This window comes from Pempheris klunzingeri, chromosome 1, assembly GCF_042242105.1.
Source record: "Pempheris klunzingeri isolate RE-2024b chromosome 1, fPemKlu1.hap1, whole genome shotgun sequence".
Classification (NCBI taxonomy): Eukaryota; Metazoa; Chordata; class Actinopteri; order Acropomatiformes; family Pempheridae; genus Pempheris; species Pempheris klunzingeri.
The window spans coordinates 22,857,676-22,883,633 of NC_092012.1; the positions used below are offsets into that span (position 1 = coordinate 22,857,676).

At 40.7% G+C, this 25,958-nt stretch overlaps 1 protein-coding gene and 1 pseudogene across 1 annotated transcript in view; both read left to right on the plus strand.

Moving 5' to 3' along the window:
- The first annotated feature begins 2,747 nt into the window (after nucleotides 1–2,747).
- On the plus strand, nucleotides 2,748–4,143 carry LOC139202914 (piggyBac transposable element-derived protein 4-like; annotated as a pseudogene).
- A 4,706-nt stretch (nucleotides 4,144–8,849) lies between these two features.
- Nucleotides 8,850–25,958, plus strand: part of LOC139200347 (CD81 antigen-like) — a 90,712-nt gene continuing 73,603 nt past the window's right edge. The window contains exons 1-2 of the mRNA XM_070829624.1: nucleotides 8,850–9,057; nucleotides 16,963–17,077. Coding sequence (XP_070685725.1) covers nucleotides 8,992–9,057; nucleotides 16,963–17,077 — 181 coding nt within the window. The 5' untranslated portion in view covers nucleotides 8,850–8,991. The remainder of the gene's footprint in view (nucleotides 9,058–16,962; nucleotides 17,078–25,958) is intronic.

Here is a 25,958-nt window from a genome sequence, read left to right on the forward strand (position 1 = left end):
ATCAACTAAGTACTTCGTCAGGTACTGGCTGACTCCGATTCCGAGGAGGAAGACATGCAGTTGTCCAGTGAAGCAGAAACTGACATTAGTAGTGACGGCAAGTCCGCGCGCCATAGTCCAGAATCAGCACATGGTATAGCGGATGCTTCACCTCAGCGTGGCCGGGGTAGAAGCATTCTGCAATCGTCAAGCAGGGGACGTGGTCGAGGTGGCAGGGGGGCTCATAACACCGCAAATATGGGTGAATGTAGCGGGGATGAAAACAACCGCGGTTGTCGTGGCAGACGCGAGAGAAGCCGCGGGAAAAAACACCGCTAATAGTGGCGGAGGTGGCGTTCATCGCCGCATCGCAAATCACGGCGGCGATGATAATGATGATGATGGCTGGCAGTTCTTGAGAGAAGAGGAAGAGTATCAAAAGTGGATCCGAAATTTTGATGAGCCTGTTGGTTATTGTGGAGACGATCTGGCAAATTCTGATCCCATTGATTTCATCTCTCTTTTTCTGAATGATGAATTCTGGAGCCTATCCCAAATTTCGTTTCATACTAAAGATATTTCACATTTACAGTATGCCTTTATCTCAAACCACTTTAAAGTTATAGCCTTTTGAAACCTTGATATCAAAATTGAACATTTTCCAATATGTCCGCCACCTTGTGACGTCATAATATGCAAATTAGATGAATAATTTCACTCACATCACAGACTTTGAGTCATACTGAACAATTTTCTCATTGACAGTATACCTTTATCTCAAACTACTTTCAAGTTATAGCCTTTTGAAATCTTGATATCAAAATTGTAAATTTTCTTGAAAAAACTCCGCCTAAAGGGTGAAGAACCTCTACACCTGACCTAAGACTCTACTACTGACCCTGATCCTGGGGACGACCTCCCACCACCACTATCACACCCAGAGAAGTACATTTAACCTTTACTAGAACTCACACACCCACATAGATGCAATTGACATTCTCAGAGGTGTGCCTGATGAATATAAATTAGCCGACATGTTAGCCGCTGGTTTTGAATAATTCCTCTACTGATGGGTCACTATAAACAAAAATGTGGACATGATTAACTAAGTCCACTCTGATATACTACAAAAATGACCCTGGATTTTCTTTTAGCAGAAAGAGGTGGTGTTTGTACTTTATTTTGATAAAACATTTGGCACATGAAAAACACTGATTAGCTCTATCTTTATCTAGTCTGTGGTTGCAGTAACTCTTTCACTAACCCTGTGATTGTGGCTGTACTCCTTGCATCAGGCACCTCTGTCTAAAATGTATTACAGCTTCCATCAATGATAAATTTCCACCACCTCTTTATTAATTACTCCACTATTCTAATGAAGCTCTTCCACAGATTTCTCTCTCAGGATGAAGAGGATCCCGCCCTTGGCTGCACACACCATAAACTGCTAACATTTAATACATACCCATATATAGCTATCCACACACTTAGAGGCGTGATACTTATAGATGTTGTTGCTTATTGTGCTTTTAATCATATGGTTTAATCACTTTGTTTAGAAATTTCCACATGCACTGTGCAAGGAAGACTGCTTGCTGCTATTAACTGCAATTGAAGACCAGCTTACACATATTTGCCCACATATAGGTCACATTAATCTGCACTGCCTTTCCTACATATTGTGTATTGTTGTAGTAAAGGTATACCAAACAGGGACGCCGACAAGTCTCCCATGTAATTGTGCTGCTTTCTGATGTGGTTGGTTGTTTGCAGATTGGGGCCCTGCTAGACGACTCGCTGCTGAAGAATACAGTACAATACACACAACATTCCTACTTCTTATTGGATTGACATGATAAAATCATGTCAAAAGGGGAATTGTTGAATTAGAATTTAATATGACCATAGAATGTTTCAGGCCTTCTCAAATAAAGTTACTCTCTCCTCATGAGAGTGAACAGAATATGTCAATCTGACCTCCACAGATGTGGCTTCTCCTGTATTGTTTTGTGAAGCAGGTAGACAGAATGTACCAGAAAGACCTTGATTGTAGTGCTTTTGTTGTGCAAAACATATTCTGAAGTTTGATTATAGATACACGCCTTGCAACCAACATCCAACTGTTAGATTACCATAACATCACTACAGGAACGTGCTATCTGTGACGCACAAACCTAAACAGTTAATCAGAAATGGTTACGTACTTTATGATATCCAACAAGTATTTAAACATGAGATGTTTGGGGACGAGACGGGACAGGACACACCAGAGGGACACACACACCAGAGGGGGCTCCTCTGACCGGCCCCTCGGGGTCCGTCATGAGCCCAGCGCTGCGAGTACTTTACCTGTGACCTGTGACCAGAATAAACTGCTTGTGAGACCTGACTGAAAACCTCCATTGAGTTCTTGAGCTGCCAATATAAGAACCTAACATGGTTTTCCTACTAATGCAGAGACTATGTTCCTGTTGCTAGAGGTTTGATTCCGGGGCTGACATGGTACACCATCAAGGATTCAAGGATTCAAGGAACTTTATTGTCATACCAGCACACATTTACACATGAGATGGTACGGAATTTTGCTCTCAGGTCCCGGTTTAGGCCACAATAAATATATAAGATAGAGTCCTATATTAAAAAGAAGTACTTAAAAGAATAGCAGTGTAAACATCTAAGAAAAACAAAATATAACAACTAACTAACATAATAAAACAGCAGCCAAATTTAGCTTAACTAACTAGATAAATAGGTGTGCATGTGCAAAGATGCAGTGTGAGGTAGTCCAGTTGGCCAGGTGGCCTATTTTGCACCTATGTAATAAAGTGTCACCTATGTAATAAAATGAAAGGTATCCTCCCAAGCGGTGTCAGGGATCTTATCCCTAACCCTTATCACCAGGATTTACAACGTGGAATCATCTTTTGATTTATTTTTCACTCAAGAGATCATCAGCATTATTGTCAAAATGACAAACCTGAATGGAAGACGTGTAGTGCGAAACTGGAGTGATATCGATGACACCAATGTGAAAGTATACATTGGACTCCTGATTTTGGCTGGTGTGTACTGGTCCAAGGGGGAATCCACCTGCAGCCTCTGGGATGACCACAGTGGACGTTCAATCTTCTGGGCCACCAGGAATCACACCAAATTCAGGGTAATCAACTCCACCCTCCAGGTGACAAGCTGAACAGACCTTCCCATCTCAGAGAGGACAAGCTTGCCCCCATCCGCTCAATCTGGGAGTTGTGGACACATTGCCTCCCGATGCTTTTCAACCCTGGGAGAGATGAGTGTGTTGATGAGCAGCTTGTCCCTTTCAAAGGCCGGTACAAATTTCACCAGTATATGCCAAGCAAGCCGGCAAAGTATTAATTGAAAATCTGGGTCACTGCTGATGTTGCCACTTCCTATGCCTGGAAGTGCCAGATTTATACAGGAATGGCTGCTGGCAATGCTGTGGAGGTGGGCCAGGGAAAACATGTCGTCCTGGAGATGACAGAGGAGCTCCAAGGGGTCACTGTCACGTGCTAATTTTTTTTTACAACATATTCACTTGTGTAGGAACTTCTGTAGAGGAAACTGGCCCTGGTTGGGACCATTAGAAAAAATAATCCTGATCTTCCATCCAAACTCCTGCGGCTGAGAGGGAGACCTGTCCTGTCCTCTGTTTTTGCCTTCACAAAGACAACCACAGCGGTGAGCAACATTCCTAAACGGGGGAAAAATGCGATCCTTCTCAGCAGCAAACATCGAGACACAGCTGTCAATGAGAATCAGAAAAAGAAACCCGTGATCATCACAGATTATAACCGCTGCAAGGGAGCTTTTACACATTTATTACTGCATGCATCTATTCCAAACTTAGCCTACTTATTCTTACTGAAATAATGGTCTTGTCTGAGATATACTGTATTTGGTGATTTTACTTTTTGTAGTATTCAGTAGGCTTGTTATTTTGGTCTTTTGTAGGTTATCGGCACCTATAGCTGCAGAAGAAAGACTTGTTGGTGGCCACAGGTTCTTCTCTTCAACATGATTGATGTGTCTGCCTTCAACTCCTTCATGCTTTTTATTGCTGTGGATTCCACCAGGAACCATGCAAAGACACACAGGAGGAGGCTTTTCTTGGAGGAGTTGGGGAAAAACCTGCAGAAATGATGAGGAGAGATCACCTCCCCCGAACAATGCCTGCTGCTACTATGGTGCAAGATTCACAGGCCTTAGCACCTGCTCCCACAGTAGCCCCTGACACTGACACCACCGCACACACAAACCCCACACACACTTTTTGTTCTATAAATTGTACAAAAAGTTAAAATGTATATAGTTTGTTTACATCACTTGTAGATCCATCTTCTGATTTTCTGTAACATACTTGTTCAGTACATATCAGTAACATACTGTATTGTTCTGTTTTGAATGTTGATTGTGGTTCACAGAATTGTGGAAGGATGTAAAATAAATATTTATTGATAAATCTGATGCTGATTTAAAAATTATTTCAGTGGAAAAGTGGAAATAGTATTACTGCAGTATTTTTACAGATATTTTATCACCAAGAAATGACAAGCATTTTATGCATATGCCTATAATGGGGAAATGTCTGATTTTAGTGGTGAACAGTTACAGTTTCTCAAAAATGAAACCCTAACATTACAGAATGCATGATTATATTTTGTAATGGCTATGAGATTAAAAAATTTGGTTTTAATGGGACTTAATGGGACATTTTTGTCCTCAAATGACTTAAGAGGGCAGTAAATTTTAAATCTGATGCTACACATAGACTAATAATGCATCAAAGTCAATATTTTGGCTAATCTTTGACAAATCCAAGACTGATTTCAAGAAAAATTCCCCAGCCACCCAACATTTGTTGCATGGAAAATAACTATTTTTTGTGTTTTTTTCATAAATAACAACAGTGACATTAAGTAATCAAACTTGCATTTAAAGTGTTAAAATACTCAAAATGATTGAAAGTTTGGTAGTTTTGATCAGGGCTGAAGAGATTTATGCAGAAAAAAGCAGAAACAAATATTAATCTGTGAAGTTTTTTATAGCAGTTTTTGGAAGTGGACATTTTTGTCCTTAATGACTTAAGAGGGTAGTACATTTCAAATCTGATGCTACACAAAAACTAATAATGCATCAAAGTCAATATTTTGGCTTATCTTTGACATATCCAAGAATGATTTAAAAGAAAATCCCCCAGCCACCCAACATTTGTTATATGGAAAATAACTAAGTTTTGTTTTATTCATAAATAACAACAGTGACATCAAATAGAAATAGAAATAGAAACTTTTATTGTCATTGTGCAACATTGTCAGAACAATATTAAGCAACGAAATGCAGTTTAGCAGCTCTGCTGGCAGCATTAAAAACAAGATAAAATATAAAAATAAGAATACTATGTACAGTAAAAACAGTGCAAATAGGTGAATATAAATGTCTTTAGTAAACAGTGGTATACATTGTCAACAGTGCAAAGTGTAAACATTGACCGTGTAAACAGCTTATTGTTGTTGGGGGGGGTTATTGCACATCAGTTTGGTAGGGGCCTGTGGGGGAAGGGTGATGGATTTGATCAAGTAATCAAACTGGCATTTAAAGGGTTAAAATCCTCAGAATTGAATGTTTGGGCAGGGCTGAATTTGTTTAAGAGATTCATGCAGAAAAAAAATATTATTCTGTAATGTTTTTATAGCACTTTTTTGGAAGTGGACATTTTTGTCCTTAATGACTTAAGAGGATGGTACGTTAAACTGATGCCTGAGGGTTAAGGTTAAAGTAGCAGCTTGGAGATGATTTGATCAGAAGCACACACAGGAGGACTGTACTCAAACACTCAACACAAGGCTAAACAGATTGAAAAAAGTGCAGTTTAACGTTACAACAAGAACAAGCTACCAAAAAAAAAACAGACTATCAAAAAATACCTACAAATAGATACTAACCTGACTAGGCTCAAAAACACTCATTACAAGAAACTCTCACTAACACTGACTAAAGACACTGGAATGCTATACACAAGGGTACAAGACGATCCGGCACAGGACAGGAAAACACGGACAATATATACACTAGGGAAGGGAGCACAGGTGGAAACCATCAGGGCGGGGCAGACAGTCACAGGATTGGGAAACACACAAGGGCAGGAAGTCAAGCGCCCTGAAACGATAGGGAAACGTTGAATGCCACAATAAAACAGGAAGTAACAGAAAAACACATGAACTAAACTTAAACTTGACAAGACATAACAGGAGAAAGACATACAAGCAGGCTTTACCATCGATTTTCATGGGAAATGTCAACTCTGTCTAACAAGTGTGATGAGCTAGAGGCACTTGTGTAGATTTACCCAGCTGTGGCTGCATCTCCTCTCTCACCTGGGCTCTCACTGCCCCTCACAAGAGACTAGGTGAGTGCAGAACTTGAGAGGTTGTATCCAGGAAAAGCAGCTGGCCCCAATGGTGTGTGTCCAAGACTGCTTAATGTCTATACAGCCCAAATGGCAAAGCCTCTCCAGAGGATCTTCAACCTGAGCTTGCAGACAGGGAAGGTTCCAGTTCTGTGGAAAGCATCATGTTTCGTTCCGGTACTCAAATTAGGGTGTCCAGCCGAGTGAAACGATTACAGACCGGCACTCACATCGCACATCATAAAGACAGTGGAGTGACTGCTTCTCCACCTCCTGACACTATAGTTTGTGTACCGTGAAAGATGATGTTCTCTACATGCTCCTAGTATGTCAATTACACTGTGCAATTGTTAGGTTCTTATATTGGCAGCTCAAGAACTCAACGGAGGTTTTCAGTCAGGTCTCACAAGCAGTTTATTCTGGTCACAGGTCACAGGTAAAGTACTCGCAGCGCTGGGCTCATGACGGACCCCGAGGGGCCGGTCAGAGGAGCCCCCTCTCGTGTGTGTGTCCCTCTGGTGTGTCCTGTCCTGTCTCTTCCCGTCTCTGTTTCTGTTTCCAAACATCTCATGTTTAAATGCTTGTTGGATATCATAAAGTACGTAACCATTTCTGATTAACTGTTTAGTCTTGTGCAAACAAACCACCAGTTAGTTTCAAAACCATTTAACCATTTAATCAAAACAACTATTCAATATTCCAACTGTCAAGGTTGCAGGGGAATATGAACTGTTGCTCCCTCCTTGCAGTTCCTCCAGCCTTTTGAGGTTGAGGTAGCTTCTTCAGCACATCACTCCGTGGGAAAGATGCCTCAACCTTTTCCTTGAATGCAAAGGTGGGTTTCTTACTGCCAGTGATCCCTTGGATTCTTCTGAGAAATCTGGCACTCACTTTGTTGCCTGCATGGCTGTCAACCAAGCCACTGTAATGGTGGCTCCTGCCTTTGGATGCAAATTTTACGATGACAAAGTCACTAACTACCAGATCTGAGACATGTGGTTCACTTCTTTCATTGCTGGAGCTCTCATACTCAGAAATGCCATCAAAAGAGATGGCAACATCACTCTCCTCAAAGCTGCTTTCCACTGCGATTTTCGTCTGGGTTTGTTTCCTCTTCAGCTTTCCTTGCTCTTTGATGGTTCTTTCTGTTTTGCTTTTCTGTTTACTTTTCCTCTCTTCATGGACACGTTCAATTGCCTGCTTTTCAGGTGTATCAGTCAGGATTCTTGTCTTCACACGCTTTCAGTTTGTTTGTTTTTTGGGCAGCTGACTTTTGGGTAAGGGTAGAATCTCAGAAGGAGACACATAGGATTCAGCATGGTTAGGGTGTGAATCTGTGTCACTTGGTGAAGCACATGCATGTGCAGGGCCTGGTGAAGATAGCTCAGCAGAAAGGGAGGTTGAAACCACAGGTGCATCACCTGCAGCTGCAGGCTGCTGCTCCAGGTTGGGCCTGTCTGACACCATGGATGGCTCAAACCATTGGCTCAATTTACCCCATAGCCTTTGGCTCACTTTGCCCCATAGCCACCATTTTGGAAAAAATGGGCTATCTCAGAAATTCAGGCTAATCTTTAGTGAAGTGATTCACATGATTTTATATGTTAGCAAATCACCAACATGTATAATATATAATTTTAGACCTGGATAAATTTGCTCATTTTACCTGGTATGCAGAAAATTTACTTTGACAAGCAAAAAACAGTTTTTTGTGTAAAAAAAATACTTGGATGGAAATGATAGGTGCTTCCTGAATTTATGGTCACATGACAAAACATGTGCACGGTTACCTAGATACAAGGGGTGGGTCAACTTACCCACTGGCTCATCTTACCTCACTCTCCCCTATCAAAAAGGCTAAGAAGCACATCAGATTACGCATTTAGCCCCTCTGATGTGTGTGCCAAATGTGGTGAATTTTCAAGCTTGCCTAGCCCTTCAAAAACAACTTCTTGTTTCATGGCAAATATTTTGTCCAAAATGGCTGACTTCCAATTTGGCGGAGCTAATGACAACCAATTAGAAATATGTTCCAAATGATGGGAGGAATATACATGTCAAATATTGTACAGTTTGACACTTTAAATCAAAATGGCTGACTTCCTGTAGGGCGAAAAAAAAAGAAAAATATTTACTATGTTCTTCAGCATGAGATCTATGATCCCACCAAGTTTCGTCAAGATCCAAGCTGTATCTTTCCAAATAATAATAATAGTAATAACAATAATAATCTCTATAAAAACAATAGGTTCCTCGTACTCTCGTACTCGGGCCCTCATTGGTTGGTTTAACATTGGTTTAAGTAAGTAGTAAGTAAAAAATAAATAAATAAATAAAAAATAAAGTTTTATTTTGAAGGCCTTAACAGGAAGTCCACTGTGTTGTGGCCGCGTCCCAGATCGTGACGGAGGGAGGGACGGAGGGGGGGGGGGAGGTTGGGTGTTGTCTCGGTCTCCGATCTGAAGTCGGGGCTCCCAGTCGAGGTTCAACCCGTGTATCCAGTCACAACCCGCCGCTACAGCTGGCCTGCTATCGTCGTTGTTCTCGCCAGTCTGCGCCGCACACATTAATCAGAGAGCGCAATGGGAGTCGAAGGCTGCACCAAATGTATCAAGTATATGCTTTTCTTCTTCAACTTCATCTTCTGGGTAAGCAGTCTCATTTCTGACACGTTGTGTGCTCACTTGAGTGCGCAGTGCCTCCTCCGCTCTGCAGATAACGATGTCTTTTTGTGTTCAGGCTGCCCGTCCGCCATAAATGGACGGTGCTGATTAAACATACACGGTACAGCTTAAGTATTTAGCACATTTAACGTTTGAATAACCGCCTGACAGCTGTTTCGCCACTAGGGGACATGAAGACGAAATCACAGTCACAAATCAATTGGTAGGAAAGCATGTGTGGCTACATTACGTAATTGCAATTCCCATTTAGGTTGTGAATATAATAACGTTAATATCTGTTCAGCAGAACGATGTAGAGCCAGCTCGAATGTGTTGCCCCACAATGCGTCCACTCCATAATTAGAGTTTTTTGGGACAGAAAAAAACAACATTTCAACAGTTTTAAATCTTATGTAACTTACAGAGGCTTTGATACAATGTGAACCCTTTAGAAGTTGGCTAAATGTCTGTAGGTCTGGTGTGAAGCTCTGGTTGCAGGGCGGTACTGGAGGGGTACTTCAGGGTTTGGGTAACGGATTTATTTGGATTACGTCCTCCACCCAGTGTGCGTGTGCATGTGGAGGGAGGACCATGGTGGTTTCCATTCAGTGAGTCAAGGTCCTGTGATGGATGATGCTTCATGGAAACATTTGTGGTGTTAAGTTTGGACTCTCCTTGTGTAAGATCAGCTCCTGGTTCTCAATATGTTCTTATATTTGATAAAGGTTACACTGCGTAATGGCTCATAATAAGAATGTAATCATTATGAATATTTTCTCTGAAACAGTCACGCCTGTGAGTGCATGCTATGTTTATACATGTGCATGTTTGTGTGCAATGTTTGCACATGCACGTATGTGTAAGTGTTAATTTGGGTGTGTGTGTCCTCAGAAGTTTATACCACAGAGATGATGGGAGCCAGGGGTATGACTTGGCACGTAACAACCACAACCACAAATTGATTTTCATCAATGAATAATAATGTTGAAGTGCCTAGTTGCCTTGGCAATGGTAAACAACAGTGGCTAGCTAGCTCAAAGCTAATGGTAACTGTGTGTTAATGCACATCTGGGTGATCTCATGTTTTTTTCTCAGATGTATAGAGATGTGTGAAGGAGTTAAAGTTGTCACAGCCATGTAATATATACATACAGTAATTATGTCATGGCTATAATAAACCAACACACACTGACAGACATGAACAAACACACACACACATAAAGCATTTGAATTTTCTTCAAAGAGAGATGCCCTGGCAGCGTTGTGAAGTGTTGTGCTTTCCATGGATGAAGATGTGGTTGTAAGTCAACCCCACATGGTCAGACCTGACTGAAATTTGGCATGTTTGATTAGAGTCCCAGCCTGAAAACATCGTCAGGCTGAGTCATAGTCATAGTGCCACTTACTGGTAGCAAGAGTTTTGTGCTGACATGTTTTTCCTTACACCTAACCTGATCTGCCTTACATATGGTCAGTGTAGTTCTGAGAACTTGACAGTGCTCAAGAAATAAGCATTTGTGTTTCTATAAACACCATTGCTCATTGGTGACGATTTTTGCTTCTTTGTTTCGTAGTTTTATTTAAGAGACAAACTAAGATTAGAAACAGCTGTGGCATGTGACGGCCATGACCTTGTTGCTGGACATGCTTCAGACAGTGTTTAGGTCATGACTTTTCTTTACACCTGGACAAGATACATGAGCTTCCTAAAATTTGTATATGTGGGTGAAAGTGCCACGCCCAGACCCACAAAACATAAATTTGTGTGATTTGTGTGATGCATGTGTCAAGTTTCAGAAGTGTTGGAGCACATTTAACTCTTCAAAAACACAAATCGTTCTGAAAAATTAAAGCTTATTAATTAAAGTCCCCTCATGTCAAGGTGTGCAGTGGCTGTGGCCTCATTGCTGGTCTACCTGACCTGGAAAATAACCTGTTAGATTGATAATCTTTCCCTGAATAGTTAATCTGTATTCTGTCTGTCCAATATCAGCATTAACAAATGTCAGGCCAAGAACATCAAACAAGACAGACAGCATAACTACAAAAGAAAAAAACACTGCAGCTCTGCTCGCACAATGAAGTCAGAGGATGTCCCTGAAGAAATGCCACGGTGGGCCCAGCATCTTTGCTCAGAATTACAGGAGATCAAAAAGGAATTTGAGAATAAATTTGATATTCTCCAGTCAAAGTTCATCCAGTCAATGAGCAAAGACACTGATGCTACACTCAACAGGATATCTAATATTCAGAAATGCATGAGTGCCCTGAAGACCAAGCAAACTTTTGGCGCAATGGCAAAACAACTTTCCAAAGAAGTGAAACTTCTGTTTGAACAGCTTATTGATCTTGAGAGCAAAGGAAGAACATCAGACTCACTGGGCTGAAGGAAGGTGCTGAAGCAGGTGACCTGAGTAGCTTCCTAAGTAAAGTAAAATATATTCTATATATATTGAATATATCTAAAAGAAGACAATAAGCCTCCTGAGATCGACCGGTTTTGTTGGGCTCTCAGGCCCAAACTGAACCCCAGGGAACTCCCTCGAACCATCATTGTGCGCTTGCTGTGGTGGGGCGACAGACCATCTTAGAAAGAAGCAAATGTTGCTCTCGGATGGCCAGTGTGTCTTTGTCCAGCAGGATTTGGCTACGGAGATCCAAAAACAAGGCACTGCCGATAAGGATCATCGACAAGGTACACCGTTTTGTTTGGATTTGGATTACTTCATCCTGACAAACTGTATGAATACTTTTGTCACATTTATCCACCTGAAAGAATAAATGTTAATAAACAATAAACAAAAAGATGAGTTGGCTGGTATGCAGTTGTTTACTGGCGCTTGAAAAATGCAGTTCATTATCACTATTGAGGGGAAGACATTCAAATACGATTCACTGTGGGACATGAAAGACAAACTTCCAGATTTGTCTTGACTCTGGCAGTTTATCTTCATTCCACTGGGTGTCTTTTGTAGAAAGTCACCTTGTTTTCTCTGACTCTCAGTCCAACTTGTTTTCTACTTCATCTTTTAATCACTCCTATAAAGGCCCATAGTTGTGAAACGGGGGGCTAATTTTCTGGCCTACCTCAGCATTGTTTAGTTAAATGGATTATGGGGTGGTGTAATGTGGCAATCCACTGACAACAAATTGTGGGTGGGCAGGAGTGGCCTATGGGACTTGATAAGGGCATTCCTGGACTCGCAATATCTCTCCCCCTGCCCTATAACAAAATTAGTACTGGACCTACAATACTTGCTCCTCTGCCATCTTATTTGATCCCCATAAAGCAAATGCTTAAATAAATAGAAATAATATTTATAGTAAATAAATAAATGAGTTAAAGGTATTCCCATGTGTTGGTGTAATTTGTGTGAATGTGAGATGTGCATGTGTATCTAGTGAGTCACAACAGTGTTGATTAGAAACACGTGTAAAATAAATCAATCCTCCCTCTATGTTTTGTTTGATTTAGAAAAACAATAAAATCTAGATGAAAAAATAGCAACTATGCAGATTACACTACAATGTGGTGCAAATGGGGCATCAGCAAAGCAATGACATTTGAGCATTTTCACAGAACTATTCACAGAACTGTGAGAATTTTAGAGCCTCTTCAAAAGAGATTTCTATACATTAGAAAGGCAGCACTTTTTCTGCAGAATGTCCTCACTCCTCCATGAAGCTCTCTGCAATTGTTCACCAGCCAGGAACACGCCATTCCATTAAAACTTAAAGGCTTTGCATTTTAGCACTGTGAAGGATCTTAGAGTTAAACTCACCACATTTGATCTGCTAGTAGGAGTTCATACAGGCATGAAACCTATTTTGAGACCAAAATGTCATCCTGAATTCATAATAGCTCACATCCTGTTAGGTTTAGGTCATGGCACCAAGAGACTTTTAAGTCTATACATGATGCATATGCCTACTGAATTTTATACTAATAGGTGAATTTTTAAGGGGTGGCCATTGAACCTGCTGGTCATAACCAAGAGCCAAGGAATTGTCATTATTATCATGATGGCCCAAGCACCACATGGTGCGAGGCCCTATTGAAATGCAAGGAATTATTATTTTCATTGTTGGGGCCTGGGCACTGAAACAACACAAGGCCCTATTCTAATGCAAGGAATACATTTTTTAGATTTTATATTAGTATAAATTGCTACCAAAGAAGTGTATTTTTGAGGGGCTAAAGATACTTGGAAGTTAAAGCCCCTCCCTTCGGTTTGACCTAGATGTACCAAATTTGGGGAACATATGCATCATGTCCTGACTTTAAAAAAAGCTTTTGGAGACATATCCTAAGACCCACAGGAAGATTGACTTTTGGTGTATGTTTGACCATTTTGAAGGGGTTGTACTTGAACGAATTATTTGAAGGGAATGAATCAGATTGACCTTCCTTCATCACTGTGTAGAAAACACATTGGTGATGAAAAGTTGCTTTGTAGAAAATTGAATGGTGTGGCCCCGACGAGGCGTTGAATTTCAATGTTTTGCCATGAAACAGGATGTGGTGTGTAACTGTATTGTAGATTGTCAAATTTGTCCCAAACTTCACATTTGATAAGAATCCCGACCGGAGGACATTACCATGTAGACCATTTACAGGCATCTACCATATACGCCATTTGATATTCTTGAGGTTGTTTTCATCAATAAGGTCTTTTTCTATATGGTGACCAAGTTTTAGGTGGATGTGATTAAAGTTCGGCTCCCCCAAATGGCCAAAAACACAGTAAGAAATCCAAAATGATGGCCAAAATGTGATTACTTTTAAGAAGAATTATTCTTCGAAATACAATAGGTCCTTGGCGAGTGTGACTCTGTGCTCATGCTCTATTAATAAAGTGGGAGAAACTCAATATGGTACTACTCCTTCTGGGTTTGAAACCTAAAAATAACATGCTGTAGGTTTTGTGTGGTGATAAAAAGCATTTGTTAAAATCTTGAAAATGAAAAGTGGCTTTATGTGATTATTAGTGCATTACACCATTCCTTCTTTCTAACTAGCAAGTATTCCACTTGTTAATGCCTGGCCAAAAAGGAGTGTGGTCAGTGAGCAGTCGAACATGGAGGCTTGGCCCTTTAAAAAAAAAAAAAAAAAAAAAAAAAAAAAAAGGAAACCTCCTGTTTCCATAAATCACACAGTGGACACAGAGTGTTAAGAGGCTGGGGGAGATGCCTTCTCAGCTCTGTGACCTCCTGTACTCTGGGCAACAAGCAGAGATAGTGAAGAACTGAAGACATTTCACAGATATATCCTCATTTCTATGTCACATTTCTGTCTTGAGAGTCATTAAACAGACTCAGTTGAAACTGTTACAACCGTGTTTCTCCTGTCTTACAACACATTTAAACTTAATTATCAGAAGTCATAAGAAGCCTTGCCCACTGTTAGCCATATCTCTGTCTGTCTGCTGTCTGTCGTGAAAGCAGGCTGCAGTAAACATGATTGTCATATGCATCCACTGTTTTCTGGGTGAGGAATATGTGACAACTAATTCATGGATGAGTGAGCAACAGGGTTAGATAATGTTATCAGTCAGTGAAAATGGTGCAGATAGCACTAATGTATGCCTGTGAACTAACAAAGTTTTAATGTATTTTGGTAATTGTAGCATGTCATCAAATCTCTCAGGTTTGACCCTCTATGAAATACATGCATCCCTGAGCCTGTCTATCTTCTTCTGATTGACTGTTTTTTGTCCCCTTTATTATGAATAGGTCAGTCCTGTTAGTTTGGGTAATTTTAATGTCATGCACCTCTATGGCTGTCTTAGTGATGTTGTTAAATTACTTCACTGAAGCCTAATGTTGACTAGAATGTGTCCAAAGGAAAATAAATGACATTCCAATTTAAATCCTGGCTGTATGGTACCCAGCAAAAACTATTTTGCTCATGACAAAACCACACTCAATTGAATTATTCAATAAAACAAAATCTTAAATTCATAAAGGGTAAGGCTGTGAAAGAATAAAAACATGGCTCAATCATTTCTTAAAGCGTAAACTCTGGAACTGTATTTCAGATGTTATCCTGCATTTGTTTGGGACAAATTTTATCCACATTGGGTGCTCTAGTGAGTATTTGGTGCAGCAGGATGGTATTGTGGGTTCATCGTAATGAAGAAACGTCACCCAGTGCCACAGTATGGCTCACTGATGTATTTTTACACAACAATGGAGCTCTATGGCACACTGAAAGAAGACGTATCAGCAATAACTCAATAATAGCTCAAACAGCTAACATTTACAGTGACAGTGATGAACCAGCATGGCTCTGTTACTCAATACAGTTATTATTAATGTTTTTAATAGTCTAACATTTGCTTTTCTTGCCATGACATGTCATAATGTTTGCTGGGAAATATTTTTATAATAGAATGCACTTCTGTCCTATACTGAATTATATATTTTCATTATCGTGTATATCCCCTAAGAATATAGAATTTTCATAATTAATAGATCAATCTTCTATTATGTTTAAGTTGCTTGTTTTGTCCGATCAACACTTGAAAACACAATGAAGCTGTAACACAACAAATCACATCTGAGAAGCTTTAGCAGTGTGTTTCTTTTTTTAAGCAACTGAACAAATCTATTTTAAAGATGGTGTTGATTTTTAGCTGTATTTAACCACTCAATCAAAAGCCAATAGTTTGACCTCTTGGTGAAATATGAGTCTCCAACTGAATTTAATCTTTCAGGTTTCAGTTCTGTGGTTGATCCTTTGTCCTTCTGACTCAAACACCCCAGATAACATAATTATGGCTCAAAAGCTGTGCTTGTCAGATACAGTGAAGCTGTAGCTGACCTGGCACCAGCACAGTTCCTGAGCTCAATTAGTGGTAGCTGTAGCTATTCTGCTCAAGCATTGGTCACATCTGTGGGGTTCGTCCTCTGCTAAATTCTGTTATTGAAACCAGTTTATGTCCAGCCCTGCTAGCACTAGTGCGACTAACAATGGTGCTAGTGAGGGTTGAAAACTGGCTCACAGTCAGCAAGGGTGGCTGTAGCAGCTTCTGATGCTGCAACAAAAACAAGTAGTTGCGTTAGCAGCTGCCACAATCACTCCTCCTGACTGCAAGCCTGTTTTCAAGTGTCACCACCAACAGGTTCAAACAATGCACGCTAGTGATACTGGACTCCATTCAGAGTAATGGTTTTAGTCACAGCCTTGGTAGCAGGCCTGCTGTCACAGGGGCTATTTAGTCTCATCAGCTGCTGCTGTGAGTTTGTGTCTGTCCCTTACCCTCTAGCGGGGGTGGGGGATGCTCGTGGGCCAACAAGACTAACAGGGTAGCAAGGATTGAAATTGACTGCAGTAACTGCAAGCTGCTTTTCAACCCTAGCTAGCACTGATGCAAGCAGGAAGACTAACAATCCTGTGGCTAGAGTGCCTGTGATATTTTATGCAGTGCTCTAACTGACCACTGTCAATCATCCTAACACTGAACCATTATAACACAGAGCCCCTAATAAAACAGGAAAAAACAAGACACTGAAGCAATCCTTGGTGGCATCTTGTCTGTCATCCCTTGTTAGTCATCTTTATGCTAAATATGAAGCAGTCACAACAGCTTAATGTAAGCCTGATTTAAGATAAAGACTGGATCTCTCAAATTGCTGGTAGCCAGATGTTGTTACCTTTTATCAATGCCAGGCTGGCTGTATACCAGTTTCAAGTGTTTCTGCTAAGCTAAGTAAGCCTACTGCTGGTCGACTTACCTGTCAGCAAGACAGCTAATGACAAAAGTGTAGAACTTTTCCTTTGTGGAGGTTTTTGACATTAGAGCTAAAGACTATGAAGAAAGCACAATTTAATGAATACAGTGAAATGTATGGAAGGAACTGAAAGATGTGTTGTATTGGATGTTGCAGCTTGCAGGAGGTGTAATCCTGGGTGTGGCCCTTTGGTTGAGACACGACCCGAAAACTAGCAACCTACTGGAGCTTGAATTTGATGGAGCCCACGCCCCCAGCACCTTCTACATCAGTATGTATATCACCTGTTCTGTCTCTATTGTTGATATGTGTTCAGTTAACTAATTACCAATTAACTGAGTTGCAGTTTAACTAATGAACATCTCACTGATACAGTTAAATGGGTAACTGTTAAGTTAGTAACCGGTAACTAATTAATAGTGTTGTGGATGAAAGTGCTGAAAAGGCACATTCACTGAACATGCAAGTTTTTGGTAAATGGTGACATGTAAATTATTAATAACTTAAACGATTCAGAGCGCTGTTATGTCACTTGTTAAACTGCTCACCTGAGTATTGAATTTAATTGATTTGGGCACACACAAGTGGAATGGATTTGATAATGAATGGATAGACAATTAACTGATTAACTAAATCAAACAAAAACATTGTAAAAGTGGGGTTGTCTAAACTAACTAGAAAAATTCCAATTCCTGAAGAAATTGCAGTGTGAATGCTGCCCCCTGCTGTCACGCTGCTGCTGTAATGCCGCCACGCTGCTGCTGTTGCTGCTGCTGCTTTACATGCTGAGTTGCAGCTCTGCTAGTGGTTCAAATGTCATTAATAACCTGCTGCTTCTCGCTGGACCCCTGTTTCATGGTACCGAAGAAATCGCAGATGACGTCACCACATACACACTCATGTAAAATGAGATAAAGGAGGGAATAAAACTAAAGCTGTGATTTTTGTCAAAACAGTAGATCATAGAGCTGAACCAACACCACCATGAGCAGCAGAAGACTCTGCTGAACATGAAAATGTGTTATTTGTTTGGATAAAGTTGATAAATGACCTCAATTTCACAGTTTTAAAATTCCAAACTTTGTGGCTCTAGCTCGGCCACATACACACACATTATAAAATGTGAGAAGGAGGGGAGAGCGGTTATAAAACTAAAACTGCGATATCGTCCAAACTGTAAAAGATTCCAACAAGGTTCAAATTAGGCGAAAACGGCTGCAGGTCTTGTGACTTGTTTAAAATTTTAATGGAGTTTCTAGCTGAAAGTATGAGGAAGTTATAAGCTTTCTAAGTGAAGGAAGTTGAAGAAAATTTGAAAATTCCTTCAAAAAAGTCAGTTTTTACAGAATAGTTTAAACAGTTTAAAAAGTTTAAAAGCTAGAATTTTCAAAAGTCATAGCACCCTAGAGACGAGTCGAGGAAGAATAAGAATAACTACAAAAATTGCAATTCCTGAAGAAATTGCAGTGTGAATGCTGCCCCCTGCTGTCTCGCTGCTGCTGTAATGCTGCCACGCCGCTGCTGCTGCTTTCCATGCTGAATGGCAGCTCTGCTGCCACCTGGTGGCTCACAGGTCTTTAATAAGCTGCTGCTTCTGTTTGACCTGTTTGTAACGGTGCCGAAGAAAGCGCCGATGACGTCACCACATACACACTCATGTAAAATGAGAAAAAGGAGGGAATAAAACTAAAGCTGTGATTTTTGTCAAAAAAGTAGATCATAGAGTTGAACCAACCAAACCACCATGAGCAGCAGAAGACTCTGCTGAACACGAAAATGTGTTATTTGTTTGGATAAAGTTGAAAAATGACCTTGATTTCACAGTTTTAAAATTCCAAACTTTGTGGGTTTGGTCACAGATTTCAGAGCTGAAATAACATTAGAGTGAATGGGGACTTGAAGTCGTGTCCTGGTGACGTCATCGGTGACGTCGCCCGCTCTAGCTCGGCCACATACACACACATTATAAAATGAGAGAAGGAGGGAGAGCGGTTATAAAACTAAAACTGCGATATCGTCCAAACCGTAAAAGATACAAACAAGGTCCCAATTATGCGAAAACAGCTGCAGATCTCGTAATGGAGTTTCTAGCTGAAAGTATGAGGAAGTTGTAAGTTTTTTAAGTGGAGGAAGTTGAAGAAAATGTCAAAATTCCTCCAAAACAGTCAGTTTTTACAGAAAAGTTTATACAGTTTACAGAGTTTAACAGGTAGATGTGTGAAAAGTCATAGCACCCTAGAGACCGCAGAGCTGGGCAGTTTGGTTTTGGAACGGTGTCTGTAGCTCAAAGAGTTAGGCAGTTGAAACGCAGGAAGAATAAGAATAATTAAAGCTGCAAGCAGTGTTGGAGGGCCCTCGCACCTCCGTGCGCATCGGGGCGTGCGGCGGCTCCGTCCCGCCGCCGGACTCCGACCCTTCCACGCTTCACAGTGCGTGAAGGAGTTAGACGTCACTTCCTGTGTCCCCTATGCTGCGCTAGAAAACAGCCGCTAATGACGTCCTATATTCCAGTATATGAAGTGTTGACTACACTGTGATGGTCTTGAGGCTTTTCTGACTAAACATGAGAAGTGTGAAACACAGTGGAGAATCTACAGTGAACTTGGAAGAACTTTCGGTGCCATGGCGAGACATTGAACTTTGACAGCGCGCCACGCCCAAACCGTTAAAGATAATATAAAGCTTTTGATAACTTTTCTGCGAAATTAAATTCGCTTTTCATGGCGAACGAGGCGTTGCCACGGTGACAGCGTTTGACAGAGACTAACAGTGTTCGCTCCAGACCAACATCAACATGTCGAGGCTTTCCAGACCAAATTTGAAGTGGATCCGATCAACTGGCTGGTCTTGAGCTATCATGGCGTAAAACATAGCATTTCCTGTCGCCACAAGGTGGTGCTGTGACTTAGAATGAATATTGACATGTAGACGTCCTCAGGGTGGGACTGTCATCAAATATGTGAAGTTTGGTGCTGATTGGATCACGTACAGCCAAGCTACTAACAACTTCCATTTTGCCACACCCATTTGTGAGACCCATAAAATACGAAATTTTTTCGCCAGGACTGATGCGTGTGCAAATTTTCCTGCCTCTGCGTGCATGTTAATGTCTGCTGCCGCCGCCATGCCGCTTCGTTCCTGTCACGCTGAAATCCTGCTCTAATATTGCGCTCCATTCACGCAGCTCTGCTGCCACCTGGTGGCTCAAACGTCAGTAATATGCTGCTGCTCCTCTCGTGCTCCCTTACTGATGGTACTGTTTTCATTGAAATGACACACCTCTGAAAATGCAGGTTTTACTTTTATCAGAGTGATAAAGTATCTACAAAGCTCTATGTTCTGAATGTGTGATCTCCATATCAGTTATCACGCCAGTAATTACATAATTAACAGTCTAGAACACACTCAGTTTGTGTTTATCTGTTTAAAAACTGAGCACACTGTGAGGAGACACTTTTACCGCGAGAATGGAATGTCCGACTGTCTCTGAACGCCCCTAGTCGGAGCTCAGCTGAGCTCTGTCTTACAGAGATTCACACACCTCTGAAAATGCAGGTTTTACTTAAAACGGTCCATGTCACAGCCATAAAGTGCAGACCAGTGGACATAAGAGAGTCTCCTGAACACGTAGATGTAAGCTAAGGTCTCTATCTTGTGAAATGAGCGCTTGCTAGCAGGTAAGAGAAGTGTTTCTCTCTCCCTCCCTCCTCTGTCATTTTAACATTGCAGTCAATGAGGCATTCGCTCGGTGCTCCCGTCCTTCCGAGGCTCGTGGGACGGTGGGGGCTCGTAAAGACTTAACCTACATTTTGAGTGAGAAACTGTGACTGTGGGTGAAACGGTTCGGACAAACCAGCGAGTTTTGTTCGCTTACACTTCTTGTTTATTTCAGTGAACTTTGTAAAGCACTGTGAGACAACTCTGTAGTGATATTGGGCTATACAAAATAAATTGAAATTGAGTTGAATTGAGTTAAAGACAAAAGTTTAATGTGATTTTTCCGCTCCTCCACGCTCTAGCGATGACGTCACTGCTCTAGCGCGGCCACATACACACTCATATAAAATGAGAAAAAAACGAGTATGGTGAATGGCACAAAGGAGGTAGAGGTATTTGCTGAAAGAGGGAGAGATGATGAACGTTTTAAAGCGTCAATGGAGTTTCTAGCTAAAAGTATGAAGGAGCTGTGAGGGCTAGAAGTCGGGTGAAGAAATTTCAGATTTGGAAGCTACTCTCCATTCATTCCTATGGGGAAATTTAGACAGTTAATATGGAATATTATGGAAACTGTAAATGTTACAGATGTGAAAAGTCATTGTCCTCAATTCCCGATTGAGCTGCACATCCTCCATTGGAATGAGCGGTTTGGGGGCTGAATCGCGGCAAAAAATGCGGCGGAAGAATAAGAATAATATTCAACTTTTTGGAACAGAAGAACATATGTTGTGAATGCTTTCAGCATTCACACCAATATTAAAATCGGATAACAATGCTGCAAACAGCATTCACACTAATAATTTTTAAGAGTGGGCAGGACTTGCCCCCACCCATAACAGCTGCGATGCCCATGATCACAGTGACATTAGTTTGACATCATTTGTCGAGTGAGAGTTGTTTTTCTATGGCGCTCTGGAGATGATGCCTTCCATTTAAGCTCTGAACACTTAGTCTAATACATAAACCCCGAAAACCCACCAAGCACGTCTGTGGTGCATTCTGGCTGTGGTCTGGTTTTGCTCTCTGTTGATTTGCTCAGATGTTGTTGATTTGGCCATTTTGACAGTGATTCTACCGTGCCTCTAATATGAGCAGACAGGCTACATTTCTTATTTTGTCTGGTTTAAATGTGTTTCTTGTATGTATTTACTACTTTGTGGTGCTGTAGGTACAGACAAAAGTAAAAGTTTTAAAGTGAAAGTGTTTGTCTACTTCCAAGACGAACCTCTCGTGCTCGTAGTATTGACGTGGTGATGGAATGTATGATTGAAAGTCTGCATGGGATGTTTTATTTTGACTACTGGCAGGACTTCCTTTGCCGTTTGTTTGCCTGACTTCCTGCCCGCCTCATCTGCTCTGTGCTGCTTGATGCGGCCGGGCCTCGGCTTCCTTCAAAAATAGCCCAGGCGCATATCTTTAGCAGAGTGGAGCGCCAAGCTGCCTCTTGGACTCGTCTGGAATGCACTGCGATGCTTCTGGTGGGATTTAAAACATTAACTAGAGTGACCATGATCAACTCTGGCAGCCGCGTTTCAGTTATTTAAAACTCTTAGGGGCCAAACATTTGCAAGAAAGTTGAACTGTGATTGTGTAAAAAGTATGTATGATAAGAAGATGTTGAATTAAGAATGAGTAGTGAAGAGTTGACAAACACTGTCCATTCATTTGAATGGAGCAAATTGCTGAATGTATGTAAAGCATGAAAGTTATCAAATATTCTAATAGAAGAAATTCATTCATAGTTGAATTGAATGCTTAAATGTTTGCATGTTGAATGTTGAAAAATGTAGAAGAAATCAGAAATCTTTAGAATAAAGAAATGAGTTGGGAATGTTTTAGAACTTAAGAACATGTGCTTTGAATACTTTCTGCATTCGCACCATTGATATCTCCTCATTAACTACTACTGGCTGGAGTAGGTGAATCTCCTTTATTCTATGAGGCAACGTTGATTAAGGTGAATGTAATATTTATTATCATTCAAATAAAAATAAAGATAAAATGTCACTTTTAGAAGGCCTAATTGATAATTAAAAACCTCCATTACATATAATGCAAACAATACTCATCATCAAGTGGCCTACATGATCTTAACAAAGAATCACTAATGTTAACATTTCTTCTCAGTTAAAAGCATGTGACGTGGTTCTGTTATTGGTTTGCTTATACTTTACTTACTTATTACTTAAGATTTCTGAGTGGTAAGGTTGAAAACTGGAGTTACCTAATTACCAATAACATTTAATAATAAAAATACAGTATGTACAATTTTTCCAAATACAGTATGTGACTGCTGCTACTGATGTATGCACTCTGATGACGGTACTAAACAGTGCTCTGTCAATCTTAGCTTGGTCTCATGCACTCACATTCAGCGTAGTACAGGTGGTACTGGCGTGGAATCCGTTAAAATGAAGGGAGGTGGCCCAGCCTCGACCAGATCACTAGGACTACAACATAATGCACTGTATGACTCTCATGAAGTTAGGTGCTATCCCCTCTCCAAGTGACCATGTCACCTCCTCCTGTTTGAGGATGAGAGGAAAATGTAGAATTGGTCGAATGACAAAATAAATATGAAAGACTCTGTTTAGATCTACATCTAAAATCCAGCTACAGAATACATGGAGGATGTGTTTGGATGACTGTTGGGTCCTCTGAGGCAGCCTGATTGCCTCCTACCCATTACATAAAGCCTTGTTCTCATTCCGGAGGAATGGAGAAAAATCCTCATTCGAATAGGAAAAAATCACTCACCAGCTCACTCACTGCCCCTTCCATCTCTGCCTCCTCACCAGCCCCACCCCTCCTACTTGCTGCTCTGTGAAAGTTTTCCTCTCCTTCATTCTGCTTGGCTTCTTTCCACTGTCACTCCCCCTCATTTCCCCATCTGGTTGTGGTTAGTTGTGCGGGTCACATTGTCTCACCTACCTTTATTTTTCCCTTAGTCCTTCCCACCCTCCCTCAATCTCTTTCTAAATTTTGATGAATCTTGAATAAAGTTACACAATAATGAATTAGATGGAAAAAATAGGAAATCTTATAATTTGTATAATATGGATTGTGTCGCGGGCTGCACGTTGGTGCAGTTGTTAGCGCTGTTGCCTCACAGCACGACGGTTGCAGCTTCACATCTGCCGGTCAGCTGGTTTGCAGTTTGAACCTGGAGCCTATTTGTGTGGAGTTTGCATGTTCTCTCCATGTTTTTTGTGTGGGTTCTCTCGGGGTTCTGCGGCCTCCTCCCACAGTCCAAAGACATTCAAGTTAAGTTATTTGGTGACTCTAAGTTTCCCGTAGGTGTGAATGTGAGCATAAATGCTTGTTTCTGTGTTGGCCCTGTGCTTCTATGCTTAACTGGTGACCAGTCCAGGGTTAACTCTGACACTTGCCCAGTGTCAGCTGGGATTGGCTTCAGCCCCCCCCCACGACTCTTAAGGATAAGTGGTATAGACAATGGATATATATTTTTACATTAAATGGCTTATCTTAACATGCTAACATGTTAAACTAAGTGTAACAATTGGAGAAACCACAGGTAGGATGACTAAAATGCATCACTCACTTATACAGTTGTCAGGGGGCAGGCAACAATCCAGTGACGGCATGGAAGAGAGGAGGTCAGAAAACAGGCAAAACTCAAAACAAGAATACATTTTACTAGGAAAACCTGCTGGAATGCTTGGTACAAGGAATGAAGGAAAACAAACTAAATATACTGGGCAGGCAGGTAATGAGACACAGGTGTAACTAATTAGGGGCAGCGAAACAATCAGCAGTGGTGGGAAAAACACAATGGGAGAAAGTGAAGACGCTGAAACTAGAGGAGAGACAAGTAACTAAATGAAACAGGAAATGAGCAATACATTAAACATGAACTAGGGAAAAGAGCGGGACATGACACTAAGGCTGTGTTCGTAATGGCATACTCACGCACTATTCATACTAAGTATGAGGTGAAATTGAGAATGGAGTGCGTTTCCATTGACTGTATAAAAGATACGGACATATCCATCTTGTCATCACCATCATTGGTTAGTGGAGTGCCGTTTTGAAGCCTCAAGTTTGGCCATCTTCATTTCATGGGCGTTGCCATCTTGTGACGTTCATAGTATGCTTTGTCTATTTTCCACTAAACACGACCATAATTTAGTAAACCCAGTCTCATGGATGTTTGTGAAATAGTCACGAAATGTAATCTATGAATTAACGTCATAATGTAATTTTCCCAGTCAGTCAGACTTCTGTTGGACCTAGGAGCACAGAAGCTGTGCTGTTATTCCTCATTTTATAATTGGTTTTTAACTATAACCGCTGCATTACTCAACATTTAACCATCTGTTGTCAGTCAAAAACGCGTTTGATAAGTTAGCAATACGACAGGCTTATTATTCTATGACCATGTATTTTAATTGATTTCTCCTGCCAACCTGAAAAATCATGCTTTGGTTTGGTGGTTGTTAGAGTTTTAAAGCAGGGTTGTAAAAAGATGTATCTGTCGAATATATCAAATATCTAGTGGAGGTGAATTTGTAATAACACAGCATCGAGATGATCTATGTTAAGAAAAATTAAACATACAAGCTAGTATTCTAGAAAATTTGTTTTGTAGGATGGCGTTTCTTACAGTTTACAAAGTAGGGTTGTAAAAGCATCTGTATCAATGTATCGAATACCTGGTACAGCCAAAATAGTAATAATACCGCATCAAGATGATTTGTGATTTAATTCATTAATGAGAAAGTGTTCATTTCCATCGATTAGGGTCACCACTTCCGCTATGAAAAATGGACAAAAAAACCATGATTTTTCTTAGGATCGAGGAGGAAGTAATTCAGACTCATGGCCTTAATGGTAGTCCACTGTATTGTTGAGCTGTCAAGGACACTGTCATGTTTTTATGTATTAAAGTGGCCATAGTGAGAAAAAGCGTCTTTGCCCTCAGAAATAGTCAAGCCATTTCCACTATTAAAAACTGTCCTTAAAACATGACTTTTCAGGATGGAAGGAGAAATAAACTAAACGGCATTACCATAGCGTAAACTAGTCATATTGTTGACTTATCAAACGCACGTTTTTGACTGGCAGGAGATCCTGACTGATGTGGACTGATAAAATAAAGAGAGAAAAACAAGGATGAAATGTTGTGGTTAAATGTCAAGCAATGAAGTGATTATATTTAAAAAAAATGAATATTAAATGACAAATAACAGACAGTCTCTGTGCTTTCACGTCCTACTGACAGGAAAAAAGATGTAATATAGATATCAATCAATCAATCAATCTTTATTTATATAGCGCAAATTCACAACAGCGTTATCTCAAGACGCTCTCCACAAAGAGCAGGTCTAGACCAAACTCTTTAATTAGGGCCCGAGCCCCGAGTGAGCATCACTCGGTGAGGACCTATTGGACTTCACCATATTATTATTATTAGG